General features: G+C 59.7%; 1 protein-coding gene across 1 annotated transcript; it reads left to right on the top strand.

Moving 5' to 3' along the window:
* Positions 1-16,230: 16,230 nt before the first annotated feature.
* Positions 16,231-16,614, top strand: CYSRT1 (cysteine rich tail 1). Its single transcript, XM_062505723.1, has one exon. The coding sequence runs from the start codon at positions 16,231-16,233 to the stop codon at positions 16,612-16,614; it is 384 nt and encodes a 127-aa protein (XP_062361707.1).
* The last annotated feature ends 3,266 nt before the right edge of the window (positions 16,615-19,880 follow it).

Genomic DNA, 19,880 nt, shown 5'->3' with positions numbered 1-19,880 from the left:
CTCTTTCATTTCCCATTGCGGGCCCACATCCCACACTCCACATCCTGCACCCCGTGCCCCACAAGCAGCATATATTCCCCCCCTCCCGCACACAACAGCAGCCTCGGGGGCTCTGCCTGCAACTCTCACACAGACACTCACCCGCAGCGCCCACGAGCACGGCGATCCGGGCGGCCAGCAGTGCCACGCACTGTCACCGCGTTCCCACGCTCGTTCTGTCACACCCCTTCACGTACAGCCCTGGCGCAGCACCCCGCACCCCCACCGCCCCTGGGGCGACACAGCCCCCTGCCATCCCCATCACTTCGGGGGTGACACAGCCCCCTCCGTACCCCACACTCACATCACTTGGGGGGGTGACACAGTCCTCCCCAGCACCCTCCCCTCCCCAACCTCCCACCGCAATCCCCAGCCCCACACGTCCCTGCCCCACTCTCGCAGCCCCGCGCACACACACGTGCGCTCCCGCACACCCGCAGGGTGACCACCCCGGCCCTGCCCGCCGTTACCTGCGCTGGCCCCGGGCAGGGGTCCCGGTTCAGCCGCCAGCCCCCGCTCCGTGCCCGGTGCGGCTCCGCAGGCCCGAGCAGCGGAGGTTATCTGAAAGGCAGAGGGATGCGGCGCTGCCCCGGCCAGGCACGGCTCCCCGGGGATGCTGGCGGCTCCGAGGCGCGGCTCCACGGGGATGGTCCTGGCCGGCCGGGCCACCCCCGGCCCCGCTCCTCCCGGCCCCACCGCCTACTCCGGCCGCGGCCGCAGCGGCGCGGGGAGGAGAGCGGGCACTGAGGCCGGGGCTGGCGGCGATGGGCTGCTCCGGATGCTCGGCGGCGACCGGCGGCCGGGGGAGCCGGCAGGTACCGCCGCTGCCGCTCCGGGGGAATCCTTCGTGCCCTCCCCCGGCTCCCCCCGCCGCCCCCGGCCGCGGACCCCGGCTCGGCGCGGGGCTGATGCAACACCCCCGGCCCGCAGCGCAGGCTACGGGGGGCTGATGCCGGCCCCCCCCGTGTCCCTCGGCAGGTGCAGGCAGCGGCGGACAGCAGCAGGCAGGCAGCGGAGGCTCCGTGCCCGCCGTTCCTGGGGCCCGGCGGCGCGGGCGCTGTTGCGCGCTCCCGCCGCCGCCCGCAGTGCCGCCGCAGTGGTGCAGCCGCCTCACATTTCTCTCGCTCAGCAGCGCCGGGGGCCGCCGGCCGCAGCGCCTGACGCCCAGCACACCCCCTCCCCTCCCCTCCCCGCCCCGCACCCCCACCCCCACCTCCCTGCACGCCCCCTCCCCGCCCCGCATTCCCCTTGCCCCGCTCCCTCCCCCGCGCCCCTTCATCCGCCCCGAACACCCCCTTCTCCGCACATTCCTTCTTGTCCCACACATCCCGCTTCCTCACCCCACAGCCCCTCTTAGCCCACACCCCCTATCCCCGTAGCCGCTCCCGAGCCCTCCCTGCGGCCCCCCCTCCTGCCGCCGCCGGCCGGGCCCCCGCGGGTCGTTCCGAGGGGCCCGCGGTGACTCAGCATCCAGCGCGCTGCAAGCGGCTCCGGGGCCGCGGTTGTGGGGCAGCATCGGGGAGCGGGGCCCTGCCAGCAGCCCCTGCAGCCCGCGGGGCTGGGAAGATGTTGGACAGCCAGGAATTCCTCCACCACTGTTTTTTCCCACTGCCAAGTCAGCCATGCACTGCACTCTGTCCCCTGGGATCCATGGCCACCAGGTGTTGGGGGAGCAGAGGGGATCCCCTGACAGCCCCCCAGTCCCGGCTAAGCTCCGGGCACCTGCGGACAGGGGCACACTGGTCCCAGGGGACACGGTGGGCTCAGCATGCTGGGTGGGGGGAGAGGGGGGGTCACACGACTGCTGGGTCCCAGCAGTGCTGACAGGCCCCTGTAGAGCACTGGGGAGCTCATGGCCATGGGCTTGCTGGTGTGACCCCCATAGTGGCACAGGCAGACAGGACCCTGCAGGCTGGGGACACCCCACAAGGTGCCCTGAATAGATGACTCCTGGTCCATGCTTCCTGGCTCCTTCAGATGTGAGAGGCATGGATGTCCCCTGGCAGATGTTAGAGGCCAGGCTGCCTTCTCTCCCTGCTGTGGGTGCCTGCAGAATGGGGACCCCACAGGCAAATGGCCAAAATGAGCAGGCAGCCCCACACAGAGCCCTCCAGCTCCCATGCCCCAACCCCAGGAACAGCGACACAAGCATGTGCGCACTCCAATCCAAACCCACTCCAGCACTCCATCCAGCCCTGGCTAGAGCAGGATGCTGCTGGGAGTTCACTGGGTTCCTTTGGGTGTTGCTGGGGTTTCCTTGCTCATGCTGCCCGTTGCTGTTTTTTCAGTTTTTTATATACCTCCATGATTTTGCCTGGACTTTTATGCCCTCCCTGAAGATTACCCTGCCCAGCCCTGCTTGCTGACCCTCCAGCGCTGATGCAGCAAAGATCCAGCCCCTGTAACAAGGGGTCCGCGTGGTCCTGGAGCTGTGTTGTGTCCACACAGCCACATTATCCTCACACCATGGCTGTCCTCTGGCCCTGCCACCAGTGGGACAGACACAGGAGCTGGAGGCTACATATCTTACAGCTCTGCTAGGCCTTATGCAGCCCATAGATGATCTTCTCACCCACACTTCAGGCAATGATGCTAAAAATATCACCCAGGTGTATCTCTTCCTAACCTGGAAGAGATGACCAAAGCCACTTGGGCAGAAGGATTCCCTGGCACCCCAAGGGCTCAGCTGTGCTTCATTCCCAGGCCAGACTGACCCTAGAATGTGGCTCTTCCTGGGGACCCTGCAGCATCACCTCCACCTGGAAATCCATGCTTCTTGACAATGATTTGGTTTCTAATCTTCGAGTTTCTTTCACCAGATGAGGGACTTTTGAATGCCTCTAGTCCCTCTGAATGCCATTCTTTGATGGGCTCACCTGCCAAAATCAGTGTGAAGCTGCTGCTGCCTGGCACTCCAACACTGCTAAACAGGGATTCCCTTCATCTTCCCCATCCTCCCTGTGTCAGGTGCTCCTGCCTTCCCTACTAAGTGCCTGCAGATATCAAGAGCTGAGATCTCACGCCTGAGCTCACTGAGCACAGGAAATTGCAGGAAGTGAGCGAGCACAGGCTATTTTCTGTTATTAATTCATATGGCATGTCCATGCTGACCCAGTACCACTGTGTTATTATGCTGCTATTCTGTGAGTTAAGCAACAGCTCTATTTAAAAATAATCATAAATTACATTGGGCATCTTTTCTGCTGAATAAGAAGTGTGTTTGTGCCAAGGTGCTGGGATCTTCTTGTTGCCCCAATGGCTCTGCCTCTTCTTCACATGTTCAATGCAGAGCTTTCCCTTTCCTCTGCTGAGTTGGTCCGCTAAGATCTCTGCTTTCTACTCAAGCTGAAACAATCTCATCCTTCAAAACCCAGACCTTCAATCTCTGTCTGGGCTTGTGTGGCTCAGACTTGAGTGATGACCCTACCAAACCTCACCCCCATGGCCGCCTCTGCCTTTGAGACTTGTCTCTTACTCCTGGTTTAACACCTAACTGTGGCATATAAACATACATGTTGCATAATCTTTTATAAAAACCTATTGCACTGAGTGTTATCATAAATGTACATATTTTGGCTGCATGTGGATATCTTCAGAATCCTTCTGAGTTGTGCTTATGGGATATGGGTGTTCTCCTGGGTTTTACAAGCAGCACTGATGTGTTTCATCATTATCAGACACCTTGTCAAGAGGCCAAGCACACCTTTGGGTTCAGAGGTTGCTCCTCAGCTCAGTTGTACCTGCTGTCCTCAGGTCCAGCTCTCCTTGGACAGACATGCAGGAGCAGCTTTGAAAGTGGATTCCCTTAATTTGTCCCAGATGAACAAGGTTTTCTGTTTGTAATCAGGAGGTTATTTATTATAATTCAGCTTGTGTGAAACCACAGCTTCATTCTTCAAAACTAGTTCCTGTCCAGTGTCTTCACTGGACCAGTTCAAAACCTTTGCTCTGTAAATGTGTTGGGAGCTGTAACACTGCTGACCAGGCTTTACTGAGATGAATGGTGAAGTCAGAAGATAATTCTGCCCTAAATTTCTTCCTCACCATCAGCCATCACCTGCTCAGCTATCCAGCAGTTTGCTCAGGATTTTATTGCTCTTCTGGATTTCTAGCACTTGTGGGAAGGACCTTTTGTGAGAAGATGGCTCAGCTCTCACTTGGTGCCAGCCTTGTGCTGTGATGGCACCTGAGGCTTTTCTTTCCACCTCACCTGGACAAGATGACAGCTCTGTGTGTGCCAGACCTTTCTGTGTTTTTTTGCCAAACCCCCATCCATGCTGCCTGTGCTCCTGGTGGCAGCACCTCAGGCCACCTTTCTTTGCTCCTTGCTGCTCTCATCACCAAGTTCGCTTGTCCGGGTCCTGCACACATCCAAAGCTCTTCCCAAAATCCTGCCTGTTTCTCACACCGATCTTGTTTTGCTCTGGTGAATCACTCATCACACAGACAATTCACCCACAAAAACATGAGCTCATCCCCAGCTTTGCAGAGAGCAGCTTTCTCTGCAAGTCTGTCCCTGCCTGGCTGCTCAGGGCCTCAGGGACAGCCCGGCCTGGCCTGGCTGGGAGGGATGGATGTGGCACCCACATGCTGTGTTTTCATCCTCTGGGCTCCATCCCCTTAGGACTGCCTCTCCTTCCCAGGATAGAGCACCAGGAGAAGGGACTCCAAGTGGGACAATCAGCATCATCCCAAGCTGAGACCCTCCAGGCTTGGCTGAGGTGGCCACAACAGCCCAGCACAGACCCCAACAGAAGAGGAAAGCAGGGCAGCTCTCATCGGCCACAGTGCTCCACCAAAACCACCAGAGGATCTGTCTGTGAAGCTTGCCCAGGCAGAGCAAACACCCTTTTGGAGGGATGCTACTGAAATATCTGCCAAGAAAGCAGCAGAGTTTTTCGTTGCCAGCTGGTAGCTGAGGGATGCCCCAGCTGCTGCAGAGCTGTTCCCTGGTTGCTGTTTAAAGCAGTGTGTGGGTTGGTTGCTGGTGGTCAGGACCTGACCACCAATGCTCTTGCAGTACAATCCTAATGCCAAGGTGGGGGCTTTCATGGGCTGGTTTCTAGGCTTGCAGCTGTCTACAGAGACCTCACCATGAGAGAAGCGATGATCAGAACACCCCCAAAGTGTCCAAAGCCACACACAAACCTTGAGATGCCCACTCTGATCAGCTTGAAGGTTACAGATATTCTTAAAGCCCAAACAGGTTCCAAGGAGTTTAATCAATATTTTTACTACTAGTGATTAATACTATGGCCACTTCTATGAACCCTGGGTGTGAAGAGGGGGGCCACCTTGCTGGTGCTGAGCAGGAGGAAGAAATAGGAGGAGGGGGGCTGCACATGGGCTGGGGAGAGGTCAAGGGTCCAGGGCCAGAGGGACCACATCCTCTCTCCTCAGATATGGTGACCTTCATTCCCCTCCCCACCAACTCCCTGCCTGCAGACCTGAGGTTGCTCACCTGCCAGAAAAGAACACTCATGGAAGATGCATTGTTCAGTTAACTGCCAGTTAATAGTCTCAGACTGTTAACTTAGTCAGCAGTCCACAGAGAACTGTTATCTCACTAGTTATCTCACACGTTATCTCAGGAATTATCTCACAAGTTATCTCACAGTTATCTCCTGAGGGGAGAGTGAGAGGATGGGGATCCGTAGCCACAAGCTAGGACATGGGAGATTCCAGATTTATTTCCCTTTAGCTACACAGGGGAAAAAAGCCTTTTTTTCTCTTTGAGGGTCAAACAGGGCACAGAGAGGTGGTGGGATATCCTTCAAAGCTGCCCTGCACAAGGTCCAGAGCGACAAACGGGCCACACTCTGAGCCACAGGCCCTGTGGGGCAAGTGGGGACCCTGCTCCCACCAGAGCCCCCTTTTTCATCTGAGGCTGCATCTTCCCCAGCCCCAGGTAGGCACAGTTCCACAGAGTCCCTGGAGAAGTTCACATCTGGTTGGTGACCCCACAGCAGCACAGCCATGTCAGAAAATCCTTCCCAGGCCTGCAGTGCTACTGAAGAATGACAGGGTGGATCTGCCGCTCCCCAGGGACTGCTGACCCAGACAGGGATGACCACAAGACCTAGAGCTGCATTTCAGGGGCCAGAGGTGCAAGGAGCACCCATTTCCTTTAGAAAACACCTTGTATCCAAGGAAAACAGGACAGGGCCGGCCCAGAAATAGAAAGGGCAGCTCTGCAGAAGCCTTCCCTCAGCCCGCGCAGCCCAGCTGATGCCGGGTTTAACAGAGCCCGAGGGATTCGAGGCTCGGAAGAAAGCAGAGCATGTGGCAGAGCTGGGATCCAGCCGCTGTCCCAGCCCTCCTCCACGGGCTGGGCGGGTGCAGGGCGGGTGGAGCAGCCCCGGTGCCGACGCTGGCGCTGCGGCAGGCGCCCTGTAATTGCGGTGACATTTAGCGTTCGCCGTGCTGGCTCCCCGGGAGAGCCCGGCGCTCGCAACCTGCCAGCGCCGCTCGCCTGGATGCCGCGGCCAGGCGCAAATTGGGTCAGGGAGGAGGAGCAGCGGCGGCCGCGTGTGCCCTCGAGGTGCCCGGTGGGACACGCTGCTCCTGGAACGGTGCCGCGGTGCCCGAAGTCCTGATCTTCCTTCCCGGGTGCTGCCTCAGCTGGGACACAGGTCCGAACAGCAGCCCAGAACGAAGCAGCCGTTTGTTTTTGCGGTGTAATTTCAGCTTTTGAAAGAAAACTTCCCTGAAGGCAGTGGGTGGGATTCACCGAGTCCTGCCTGGCTCCAGGCTGCTGTTCCCCTTGCTCTGGACACAGCCCCATGCCCGAGGCTGTGGCTGTTCTTGCAGGTGGTGGGATCCTGCGGTCTCAGTAGGACTGTGCTGGGGCTCCCAACAGGACCTGAGGGCACAACGCACTTCCCCATCCCTGCTCTCAGCAGCTGGCAGCATCCCCGTGTCTCCTGCTGGCCCTTCTGCTCAGCTTGGGCAGCCCATGCTCTTGTGTGGAGCATCACAGCTGCATTTCTGGGTCAGTTGTGTGAATTTTAGTGTTGAGCAGAGGATTTTGTTTTCTCTCTGTGGGGTTGTGTGGGTGCACAGCTGGAAGCTGGCCCTGGGCACGGCTCCTGCTCTGGCAGAGGCTGGGGGCCCTGGGGGTCTGCCAGAGCAGGAGCTGCTGCTGCCCTTGGAGCCCGGGGAGCTGAGCCAATGCTTGGTCTGAGTGTGTGGTGGGAGAGCAGCAATGGGGGGAAGCGGGGTGGTTTGCAGGCCTGAGGATGGGAGGTGGGAAGGGGGAGTGCAAGCTGGTGAACTTCCGGCTTTGTCGTGGATGGGAGCTGGGAGCATGGGACCTGTGGCAGAGGGGCCCTGGGAGGGGCTGCACCCCACCGGGCAGGTGTGGAGGGAGGGGGACTGCACCAGATCTGGGGGATGTTCCCTGGGGCTGACAGCATCTTCTGGCCTTGGCGTTTTCATCACCCTGGTTTCTCCAGTCCTTCAAGAGCTTGGGCCAATATGTCTGGTGCTACTATGCTGGGATGTTGCTGGGCACCTCGAGGCCTGTCTTTCCCCTCTGCTCCCTCCAGAGAGGACTCCTTGCCCAGTGCCTTGGCTGAAGGGAGACCTTTGGGCACAAGGGGGCTGCAGCAGCCTGGTGGTCCTGTGCAGGAAGCAAGTGGAGCACTGACATGGGGACGTGAGGCTGTTCCATGTAACAGAAACCAGAGCTCCAGCTGGGGAGGAGGACCCAGCATGTCCAGACTGCTTCTGGAGCTGTCAGGTGCCACTGGGACTGTGCTGTGTCCCCAGAACAGGACAGGGGTTACCAGGGAGACCTGGACCACCATGAGAAATGTCCCTGTCTGCTGGGGGCATGTTTGTGTTTGGGGGGGAACGGGAAGCTCTCCAGGGCACTGACCATTCACAGCTCCCGCCACCCCAGATGCTCTGGAGCCATCATGGCCCCATGGATGGGGAAGAAAGGACAGTTTTGAGGCTGCAGGCTCAAGGGTTTTGCTTTGAAAGTGCAGGCTCAAGGCTGAGGGCTATCCCCTAGCAAGGAACACATGGCCCTTGGGAGCCCCTCACCTGCCCGGGCTCACCCGGCCATGGCTTCTGGACCCTGATCAGGACCCTGATCTGCACACGGGGTTTGGGGTTGGCAGGGCTGCGGAGGAGGCTCTGCAGCAGTGCAGGGGCTGCCTGCCCGGCGGCTGCCTGCGTGCCAGCACGGAACTGCCAGCCTGCGCCACCCCGGCGCTCGCATCATTCCTTCGGCAGACGCAAATGGGAGCAGACAGCGCGGCTAGAGCGGTAAAGATCAAACCCCGGGAGCCCGGGGCTGCTGTCAGCGCGGGCTGGGCGCTCGGAGCCATCCCGGGAGTGGAAGCCCCGGTGCTGGTCTTGCCTGGTGATGACCCTGCCAAGGTGCTGTGTCCCTGCATGGCTGCAGCACGGGGATGCTGTCAGGGGGCTGGCGCTGCTGTGACCATTGCAGGGGCTGGCGTGGCCAGGGGCAGTGAATCTGGGGCTTTGTCTGCCCTGGCTTTCCAGTCTGGGAGATGCACGAAAGATACACGAAGGGAATAACTGATCCTACTCCTCTCGCTGGGCTCTGACGGCAGAGATGCTCCTGTGCCCAGCACCTCCCCAGGAACTGCACTCTGGCTTCTCCGTGGGCTCAGGGGGCAGAGGAGAAGGTGGCCCTGGAGCAGGGCACTGCCAGAAACTGCTGTGGTAAGGCCCCTCCAGTGCCCCGGGGAGAGAGGCAGGGGTGGCACCCCGGACGGCTGGGGCAGGAAGAGCAGCACCCACCAGACGATGCGAAGGAGCATAGGCAGATGCCAGTGTGGCACCCCGGGAGCTGCAGGTTTGGCACAGGTTCCTCACCCTCCTCAGGTGCCAAAGAGGATTGGTGAGACCTGGGATTCTGCATGGATCACAACCACCTGGATTCTGCACAGCCCTTTTTCCCACCCAGGAAGGTGGCAGCCATCGCCCCGGTGCCCACACCCCTCTGGCCCGGGAGTCGCCCCTTCCTGAGAGCAGCACTGCCGCCACCGGCGCGGAGCAGGAGGGACGAAGGTCCGCAGTACAGCTGGGGAGCAAGGAGAGGGCACGGCTAATTGGGAGAATTGCTAAAGCAGGCGAGGAGCGAGCGGGAAGGGAGGTGGTGAACAAGGAGCCGTTGTGCACAGGCGGCCCAGGCACGCGGCCCCGGTTCCAGCCGGCAGCGAGAGCCAAACAAACGGGGACTGTTTGGAGCGAGGGAGGACAAGCAGACGGCAGGACAGAAACCAGACCTCCACTGGGAGACAGCCGGAGCCAAGGGCTTAGCTGGGAGCTGGGTGCTGCGCAGGGTCTGCCGGGTCCCCCTTGTGGAGAGCAGCCCCAGGTAGTCACGGCCAAGGATTCACCGGGGCAGGATGGTGCCAACCCTAATCCATCCCTGGGGCAGAGGCCAAAGGAGAGGATGGCAAAGTGCTGGGGATGCTCCAGGCCAGGACATGAGTGACAGCCCTTGTGCCACAGCCATCCTCAGAACTGAAAACTTTCAATCACGGAAATATAGCAGGAAACCAGCCCTTGTCCTAAAAAAAAAAACACATGGGCATGTGCAGTCACGACACAAGGTCATGGCACAGTGGAAGCTGCAGCATCGATCACAAGGCTGCTCAGGAGCCCGCGAGGGTGGGAGCAGAAGCTGCCCCCACCTCGGCTGCTCCATCTGCAGGAAGGAGAAGTGGCATTTGAGAAGGTAGAAACCGGCCTGTTTAGGTGAACTGCCCAATCCCGTGTCCCAGCTGGGGCTCTTACAGCCCCTTTTCCAGGCGTCTGTGTGAAGGTTTAGCCTTGGAAGACATGCCGGGCTGTTTGCTGCTGTCTGGTTTTGCACAGGGATCTTCAGGTTATGGCCTGTGGACACACATTTCCACAGCATCTACCTGTCATGGGGCTGGGCTGAGCTTGGCAATAGGCAAATTACCCTTCTTAAAGTCCCAGTGCGATGGCACACGGTCACCCAGCTGCCAGTGCCCCTATGGCACATTGTGGGTGAGAATGCACGAGCACGAAGGGGAACATCTTGGTACCAGCCAAAGGCTCTGCCTGAGCAGGGATTTCTCTTATGTGTAGGATGGAGCAGAGGGGGACATTTTGCCAACAGAAGTGCCCAGATCCGTGCTGCCTCCTGCTTCCTTGCATATTCAGCAGCAGCAGCTCCATGCAGGGGAAGCCCCTGGCTCCTGGTCCAAAGCCTGTTTGGAACAGCCCACTCTCAGCCCCAAGGCTCTCAGCACCTGGGAGGAGACGGGAAGGATTTGCTCCAGGCCAGGAAATCCTTGCTTTCTTCTCCAGCCGGGCCGCAGTGGGCAGCCACAATGCTCGTTTCCCCTACACCGCTGCCAAGCCCTGGCGTGACCTGGGGGCGGCCAGGCTGGGAGCCGCAGGGGAGAGGGACGGAGGGGGGCTGCAGGAGGGCGATAAGGAAACCGGCTCCTCTCTGGTTCCTGCAGCCCGGGGAGAGGCCAGTGGTGGGCCAGGCGCCGGAACACTCCTGTGATGTTGGTGTGGCCGTGCCAGCCTGGACACTGGGTTATGTGTTAGATCCAACTCATCATCCCTGAGGAATGCAGCATCTCCCTGCCAAGGGAAGAGTCTGGAATTAATCTGGAAATGCTTTGGGCTCTGCAGCTCATCATCCCCATACAGATATCTGGCAGGAGCACAGGCTCCGAGCAACCCTGGCACACCAGCCACTGTGGATGAGCCTCTGAAGCGTCCCTGTCCCCGTGGGCACCAGGAGGGCTGGGCAGGGGCACGAGCACGTGTGCTCCAGCTGTGCATCCCTGTCCCCACCCGTGAGCCTACAGGGTGGCTGGGATGTCACATCAGGAGAGTGCAGTGTGAGCAGAATGGCACTTGCAAGGGATGCTCTGGGATCTGCCAGCCCTTTTGGGGCTGTGCTGTGCAGCAGGGTGAGCAGCAGGGCCTCGGGAGCCTCTGCAGAGGAGCCTGTGCTGCCCCTCCACACAGAGCTGAGTGCTTGGAGCTGGCATGGAGAGACCTGGCCTGCTGGATGATGGGTGCCGGGGCCAGGACAGCCTAGTGTGTGCACCCAGGGATGGGACACATTCTGGCTCCACAGGAAATCTCTCCCACCCAGCAGCTTAGGCAGGTCACTTCCAGGGTTCATTTGGGCTTTGAAAGCTGCTGCCATCCTTTGGGACACATTACTTTACCTGAGAGGGAACCAAGAGCTGTGGAAACTCCTTGCTTGCCCTGGGCAGATGTGGAGACAAGTGGGGCAGGGTCTCTGCACATGGAATGCTGAGCACAGGCCTGGGGACACAGGCTGGATTTTGTGCTGGAGTTCCCCACCCCCGGGGAGTAGTGAGGGGCACAGAGCACCAAATCCTGCAGCTTCCATGAGCCCCAAGCCCCCTGTCTCGGGGAGCTTTATTCCTGGGTCCTGTTCTGTGCTCCCTATATTGCCCCTCAGATCTGCACCAGTGGGATCCTCTCCACGGCACCCTCATACCCACAGCCCCCCCCTCACTGGGTGACAGCTGAGCCCTGGTGCTGGTGACACTGACCCATGGGGTTCCCCTCATGGGATGTTCACTTCACTGGTGCCTCCCACTCCCTGGGATCTCTCCTTCCGTACCCCCAGGCCTCACTCTGATTTTAAGGAGGAGGCAGCTGAGCATTCAGGTAAAAGCCTTGAAGGAAACCTCGCACCGATGTGCTCCACGGCAGGAGACTTGCAATGTCCTGAAGGGAATCATCCCACGTGTATTTCACACAGCCTGAATTTCGGGGTTGCCTTCTCATCCCTGCACTGGCCCAACCCCTCCCCGTGTCCTTTCTTCACACTGGCCACCCACAGGCTCTCCTGAACTTCAGCGAAGCCTTCAGTCCGCGCAAGGTTTGATGAGCTGCCCCCTCCGCGGGTGGTGAAACCTTTCTCTCTGGGAAGGGTCGCCCTTCATCATCCTCCGGCACTGACGGGCTGCAAAGAGCATCACCACCCTCCTGTGCCTGCGACAGGCACTGCACCGCCCAGGAAAATGTTTACAAACGACATCGCTTCAGGAGTTTTTCATTCCTGGTGTCTGGGAGAGCCCTGGGAGGAGCTGGAGCTAGGAAAGCTCCACGTCTGGGATGCCACGCAAATACCTGTCCCCAGCAGAAAGAGGCCCAGGAACAGGACGAGCCTGCGGCTTTCCTTTCCTGTTTGTTTGGGTTTTTTGTTGTTGTTGGGGTTTTTTTTGTTTGTTTGTTTTATTTTTTTTTTTTGGGGGGGGTGTGGGTTGTTGTTGGTTTGCTTCAAACAAAATAAAAGTACCTTTTGCTGTGTGTTAAGCACCAGTGAGCTGAGGCATCCCAGGGGATCCCTGCAGTTTTTGGTGTCCTGTAAAACCTCCCAACATCTTGTGCTGGGTCACACAGGCTGTGGGTGCCCTGCCGTCGTATGGCTGGGAGGAGACCAGAACTCATGGATTGAGGAATTCCTGAGCCTGCACTTTCCTCCTGGGTGGGCACTGAGCTTTTTTTTGTTTGTTTGTTTGTTTGTTTTTTGTTTTTTCTGTTTATTTCTTTTCCCCCTGCAAACAGTTGTAGGAAATTAGGCTGGTTTTAAGCCACGAAGAGCCTCACATTAGTTCAGTTCCTCCATTTACTCAGGAGGGCACTGCTCTGCAGCACCTGCCAGCTCTCAGTTTGCAGAATCCCACATGGGACAATTCCAAAACAGAAGCCTGAGCTTTGGCACAGCAACTTCACCTGAGGATCCTCCATCGTCTATAAACTCTCCAAGGATCAACACATGATTTCTGGATGTGGCCCTTGGAGCTAGATTTGGAGAATTTCTTGGCAAGAAATGAAATGTTTGAACTTCAGGCTCCGGATTCGGGGTTGCTGCTCCTGGTTGGTGAGACCTCTCCTCATCTGGGGCTGCCACAGATCTGTCATGCAGGGAATGAGTATCCAGGAGATGCCTGTGAGACGGGAGCTGCCGCGGCTGCATGCTGAGAGAACTGAGAGACATCCCCAGCATGGAGGCATCTCAGATCCCGGCTGACACTCTGCTCCGAGCGGCCAGGTGGGGTCTGCAGCCCCGGGCAGCAGCGTGTGAGACGTCCCCATCCGAAAATGTCCGAAATTCTATGAGGTGACCTTCATGTGGTGGCCCCTTTGGGAGAGGGAAGGTGCTCAGGACACGGGGGCTGCAGGGTCTCAGGATCCCCCAGACGCGGGCTGTGCCTGACGTGCAGCCTGACAGCTCCCTGCAAGCACAGCTGCTCAGGAACAGGGCTGCGCCTGGAAATCTGGGGCTACCAGACAAACGCAGCCACTCCTGAGACTCTGCCAGGAAGGGGAAAGTGCTGCTGGAGAGAGCCACAGCGACATCCCCTGTGCAAGCAGGGCAGGCAGGGCTGGGGTTACCGCAGCACACCTCGGCGGAGAATGCCTCTTTTTCTATTCCTACTTAGTCAAATCGATGAGCTTTCCTCTCAAAAAATAGGAAATAGGGAAATAGGTCAAGATGGGAAAACTGGGCAGCAGCGAGGCCCAGTGAAGGGACAGGGGCTGCTGGTGGCTCTCTTCCAGGTGACCCTGCAGTGGCAGAAAACCCCTGAGGGGGTCTGTGCAAGAGTTCTGCAGCTTTCAAACCTGAGAGCTGTGTGCTGTGATGCTGATTTGCCACAACACATGCTCCACTGCACCCCCACTCTCAGTCCTCGGAAGGGAAATTGAGGCACATAAGTGCATTAGGCCCCTCTCTCGATGCTAGAACTGGTCAGACGAGGGTCAGCTCCTCCCCCCAAAAAATCCCAGGCCTCCCTCTTCCTTTCCCTCCACCATCTGGAAGGTCGCTGAATCTCCTTGCAGGGAACCCACACTCTGGGAACTGCCAGCCCAGCAGGCTTGGGGACAGAGGGATCAGTCACACAGGAAAGGCAGGGGAGCTGGAGATTTGCAGCCAGTGCGGGCAGCTTCATCCCAGGAGCAGTGCTGGCAGGGGCAGGCAGGCTCCCATGTCCCTCTGAAGCTCTTCTGTTTGTTCCATGAGTACCAAGGGGCTGGCCTGGGCAGCCTCTGCTCCTCAGGACAGGTGAGAAGTATTTTCTCTTGTCAGAAGGACGGCCAGAAGGAAGTGACTTTTCCCTTTTGAAAGTGTGGGGGAAATGTAATTCACTCCCAGGAGGATTCAACTGCAATTGGACGTATTTGTCCCCAGCCTGTCCGGGAGCATGCTGTTCCATCATCCCTGAGGCTCAAGGGAGGGACAGGTTCTGCATGGAACTGCTTGTGGGAAGGTGTTGGGGCTCTGCACAAGCCACTTTGGGGGCCTTGGGGGTGGGAAGAGTGACAGTGGCTGAGGACATCCCAGCACGGTCACATGGCAGGGACATGGATGGAGGAGGGTAGAGCGTGCTGAATATTTATGACTTTTCTACTGCAGCACTTCTGGTGCCAGGGACTGGCACGGGTGCCAGCACTCCTCCCCTTGCCCTGGCACAGCCACATCCTCACTCCATCCAGCCTCATGTGTGTCACCATCCAGCAGTGCCCTGGAAACCCCCAACCCCCCCCGGAAAAGGTCCTGTTGGAGGGCACAAGGCCACACTACAGCCAAGTTGTGCTGCAGGGGCGAGGATCCCAGCAGAGCCCTGGCACTAGGGTCTCAGGGCTGGACAGGTCAAGCACAGCCAGGCAGGGGGTGTGGGACCCTGGGCTGCAGAGACCTGGGTGCTCATGGGGCAGGCAGAGCCCGGCAGGGGGGCCTGGGGGCTGCCAGAGGATGCAGACCTGCCATCCCCTGGTATCCGTCCTGAGCCCAGCGCTCAGGACATGAGCACAATGCTCAGTGCCCTCTACCCAGCACCTGGTGCACAGGCTTTGCTGGTTCCCACAGACCTGCGGAGTGCAGTGCTCCCCTCCCAGTCCCTGCCTGCTGCCCAGAACCAGTGTGGTGCCAGTGCCGGTGCCAGTGCTGGTGCCAATGTTCAGAGTTCAGTGCCCCGTCCATGGCACACAGTGCTGGTGGCTGTACTGGTGTCAGTGCCCAGTCCTGCAGTGGTGACAGTGCATGGTAGCACTGCCTACTGTGTGGTGTTCACTGTGCACTGCGTGGTGCTGGTGCCAGTGTCCATGCTGGTGCTGCTATCCACTGCTGGTGCCCAGTTCCTGGTACCAGTGGCTGATGCTGGTTTGGTGCCTCGGTACTTTTGGCCTTGCCTGGTGCCCAGTGCCTCTGGCCAGTGCCCACCTCCCATTGCTCCATTCCCCTGTCCAGTGCCAAGTGTCCCTGTCCGGTTCTGGTCCCAGTGCCTCCTGAACGGTGTCCCTGTCCACTACCAGGACCCCAGTGCCAAGTGCCCGTTGTCCAGTTCCTTGTGGCCCTTGCCTTGGGGCAATGTCCAGTGGGCTGGGCTGCTCGGTTGGCGCTGGGGCTGGGCGATGGGTGGGTGCCGGGCGGTAGGTGCTGGGTGTGGGGTGTTCTTGCCCCGTCTCTCGGGGCCGGTCTGTCTGTATGTGTGTCGGTCGGGACCGTCTGTCTGTCGGTCGCTCGGGGCGGCGCCGCTCGGGGCGGTGCATGCAGGAGGAAGCGCAGCCGGGGCAGAGCGGCCCCGCAGCGGCCGGAGCCGCACTCGGTGAGTACCGGGAGGATCCCACCCTGCCCGTGTCCTGCCTGCTCCCCCCTGCGCCCCTTCCTCTGCCTGCCCCGCTTCTTCCTTTGCGCACCCCGTACCGATTTCCCATCTCCCACCGCCTGCCCCGTTCTCAATCCCTATCCCAACCGCCCTTGTCCTATCCCATCTTCCCTCTGCCTCTCCACAGCCCTGCACCCCCTTTCATCCCGCTCCTCTCCCCACTTCTTTCCCTCCTGCTCTGTGTCCCCCTAGAAATCCCTATCCCACCCCACTGCCCCACCTGCACTCTGTGTCCCACTCAGCTCCCCTTCCTGCCCCCCAGAGCCTGGATCACCCCCTGCACCCCTGCTCCTGCTTTGGTGGGTCCACGTGTACTTTGTGGGGGTCCCTTGGGCAGGGAGTGGGGAGCACAGCTCTGTACTCTGCGCCCAAACCAATGGGGTCTGCCAGGTGTTGCTGCTGTGAGAACAGCCAGCACTGACACCCCCCACACCCCGCAGTGACAGGAGCTCTGTCCCGCAGGGGGTAGGCAAAGCCAGACAGGCCACGTGTGCTGACACGGGGCGGTGAGATGGATCGTGGACTCACTGTGCAGAACCCCTACGCCAGTGTCAACATCCCACGGGAACAGTTCCAGCACAGCTTCATCACTCGCTACCTGCGAGATGAGCCCACCATCATCACCAACTCTGCAGCCGTGCCCTCCTACGGCACAGAGGAGCAGACAGACCTTGCTAATGGCTGGAGCAGCCCAACCATCTCCACGGACAAGTCCTGGTCCCGTCCCTACAACCCCTATGCCAGCCTGAGGATGCCCAATGGGGACTCATCTGCCTCCTTCTACACTGTGACCCTGGACAAACCACCCAAGGGCCAGGAGCAGGGGGCTGACAGGCGATGTGGCTGCTGCAGGTGCTGCTCCTGGTGCCCAAAGTGCTGCTGTGTCATCTCCTAAGGGCCCTTCCTGCACACATGGGATGTGCTGACCATGGGATGGCGCCAAGTGACCCCACAGGGACATGGCTGCTGGCCTGGGCACTCTGGAAAGCTGCACTGGCAGCTGGCAGAGCTGGCACTGGCTGGACTGACATTACTTTTTACCTGTGACCTCTGCAGCAAGATGTGCTGGTGGTGGACACCTTCCAGGTGGGCCATGGGGCCTGGGAACTCTGAGGATGATGTGTGCCAGGACAGATGACACCACGAAGTGACTACACTGGAGACAGGGCAGCACCATGAGCCTGCAATGCTGCACAGAGCCCCTGCCAGTCTCCCCATGCTGGGAAACCTCCACCCTGGGAAGGTGTGGGCAGTGTCCACCTGCTCATGGGTAGATTTGGATGCTGGCAGCCTGTGTGCATGGGAGAGGAGGACATCATTGTCACTGTCTTGGAGCAGTGGAGAGGAGCCAAGAACAAGCCTCCAGCTGGCACAGGGACCCACGTCCCAAGAAGTGAGTCGTTCCCCCCTCCCACAGCATCATGGGGATGCTGCTGGCACCCTGCACTAAACACGATCTGGGTCCTGCTCCTCCTCACCACACTGCCCATGGGATAGAGGGATGGAGACAGGAAAGACAGACAGCCAAAGCATGGCTGAGTGCTGGGCCATGCTGCAGGGCAGCACCTGATGGCACAGCATGGATGTGGCCAGTGCCAGGAAACCCCCAGCCCCATTCTGTTCCTTCTGCCAGGCTTGCGAGGTGCTGGGCACAACCTCTTGTCCCATCTGCATCCCAGAGGTAGGTCCAGTGCAGAGGGCTGACCCAACTCCAGCAGTGGGGCAGCACTTGGGCACCTTACTGGGGATGCAGAGGCCCAGCATTCACCTTTTGCAACTCCCTGGGCTTGGAGGAAGGCAGGAGGAGCCTGCTGGCTTTTGCCAGTGTGCAGGGGTGCCTCCAGGCCGGTCTTTTGGCTGGGGCTGTTGCCATCGACCTGGAACAAGCCCGCTGTTGTGCTGATGTCCCGCTGTGGTGTTGACGTCCCTCCGTGCAGCTGGCAGCCTTCCCTGGCACTGGCAGCCCAGGGCCAGCTGCTCTGCTGGGCAGCAGCTGCTCCGAGGCTGCTGCAGAACTGTCTGCTCCGCGAGAGCCGAGCCTTGGGAGGAGTGCCTATGTTTGCAGATGACTTCAGAGAGCTTCAAATAAAATTACAGTCCTCTCCTGCCCTGCCATGGTGTGCCTCTTTCCTCCACCCAGGCTTTTCTGGAATTCCCGTGTCACTTCTTGCTTTCCCTGGTGGGTGTGTATGGGCAGTGCTAAAGCCTCCAAACCAGGCTTAACTGTTGCCCTGCTGACTCATGGCAGCAGCAGCTCACGCTGAACTCTTTGGCTGCTGCCTGGTACCCTGCTGCCAGCCTGGGTCCAACTATGCCAGGCTGTGTCCAGCAGTGCCCAGGCGTTCCCAGTACAGGCTGCTCCTGCCTGTCTGGGGACATTGGCTGGTGCTCAGCCAGCCCTGCCAAGCTGGATGACTGTCCTGTCTGGAAAGACTTTGTGAATCTTTGGGAGAGGCTGAGGAAGGGCCTTGCAAAGGGAAGTTCCTGGCTGGGCCAGCTGGGTGGGCTTTGGGGCACTGCCCGGGCTGACTGTGACCCCCAGGAGTCCATCAGCAATGGGAGCCTACCATGGCCTGGAATTCGCCACTGCTTGGAATCAACCTGCACTGAGGCCCCACAAGCACTGGGTGCCCAGCATTGCTTGGATGCCACCACACAGATCCCACTGGAAGCCCACAATACCTGGAAGCTCACCACTGCCTGGAAGCCCATCACTCTTGAAATCTCACCTCCCCCTGGTATATTCTGGGCTGGGGTGGCTGTGGCTTGTCAGTTTGGCTCCCCCGTCCCGACCCCCCTGCCTGGCCGAGGTCCCAGGGCGCTGGGTGGCCGGGAGTGTGCGGTTCACAGGGCAGGCTGGCAGGGACACAGCCTCACGGTGTCCATCCTGCACAAGGAGCTCTCTTGTTCTCCCTGCCCAGACCGCTGCTGTGGGGACGGGCAGATCCACCCTTTGTTTGCTTTGGTGTCCCCGCCACCAGCCCTGCCCTGTGCGGTGCGGCGGGGCAGGGGACGGACACGTCACCGCCGGAGCCCGCAAGGCAGGGGCTGCCCGGGGATCTGCGGGACGCGCTCGGCTTGGGGACGGAAGACTGTCCCCAAGGGTGTGCGGTGCCTCGGGCACAGCCCAGGGCGATAGCGGCCCGTGGGAGCGGGGGGCCGGGGGCTCGGGCAGGGCAGGGCAGGACGGGGCAGGACGGGGCACGGTGCCACATCTGCCGTGTGTCACCGCTGCCCCTGCTCTGCCACATCTGCCGTGTGTCACCGCTGCCCCTGCTCTGCCACATCTGCCGTGTGTCACCGCTGCCCCTCGCTCTGCCCAGCCCCGAGGCGATGGCAAACACGGCAGCAGCGGCCGGCACTGCCTGCCAGACAGCCGGGCAATGATTAAGCTGGAGCAGCAGGAAAGGGGGGGGGGGGTGAGCAGGGGAGGGTGCAGGCTGCAGCCCCAGACCTCGCCAGGGCTCTGATGACCCGGGCAGCTGCGTACAGAGTCCCATGGGTGCTCCCCGGCTGCGTTCACCTTCCCAAGGTGCCCGGGGTTGCGGAGGGTTGTGCTGTGCTGGGTGACTGCCACCTCCTCCCTCTGGAGCGTACCTGGCGGCGCAGGGCTCTGCCTCATCCCAGGCAGAACTTTGCTCGCCCTGAGAGTGCCGCTCCCTACCCCGCGGTGCCGAAGGTCCTTGCAGCGCCCGGGAATGAGTCCTGGGAACAGGAAAACACGTTTCCCATCCACGTGTGTCGCTGCTGATTGTAGATCTGCCTTCCCGGAGGGGAGACCTTATCGCTCCACACAACTTCCTGAAAGGAGCTGTAATGAGGTGAAAGTTGGTCCCTTTTCCCAAGTAAGAAGTGACAGGACAAGAGGAAACGGCTTCAGGTTGTGCCAGGGGATAGGTTGGATATTAGTTAAAAATTTTTCGCTGAAAGGGTAACAAAGCCTTGGCACAGGCTGCTCAGGGCAGTGCTAGAGTCACCATCCCTGGAAATGTTCCAGAAATGTGTGGATGTGGCACTTGGGGACATGGGTTAGTGGTGAACATGGTGGTGGTGCTGGGCTGACATTGGACTCGATTATTTTAAAGGTATTTCCCAACCTTAACGGTTCTATGATTCCCTGTTCCTGGATCCAGATGGGTTTTTGGCAGGGCTCATGGTGCC

Source organism: Cinclus cinclus, chromosome 19, assembly GCF_963662255.1.
Source record: "Cinclus cinclus chromosome 19, bCinCin1.1, whole genome shotgun sequence".
In the NCBI taxonomy this organism is placed as follows: domain Eukaryota; kingdom Metazoa; phylum Chordata; class Aves; order Passeriformes; family Cinclidae; genus Cinclus; species Cinclus cinclus.
This window is presented reverse-complemented; position numbering and strand designations above follow the sequence as displayed.

Bases quoted from the DNA above. Each gene is read 5' to 3' on its own strand.
- CYSRT1 (XM_062505723.1), top strand. From the start codon at position 16,231: ATGGATCGTGGACTCACTGTGCAGAACCCCTACGCCAGTGTCAACATC.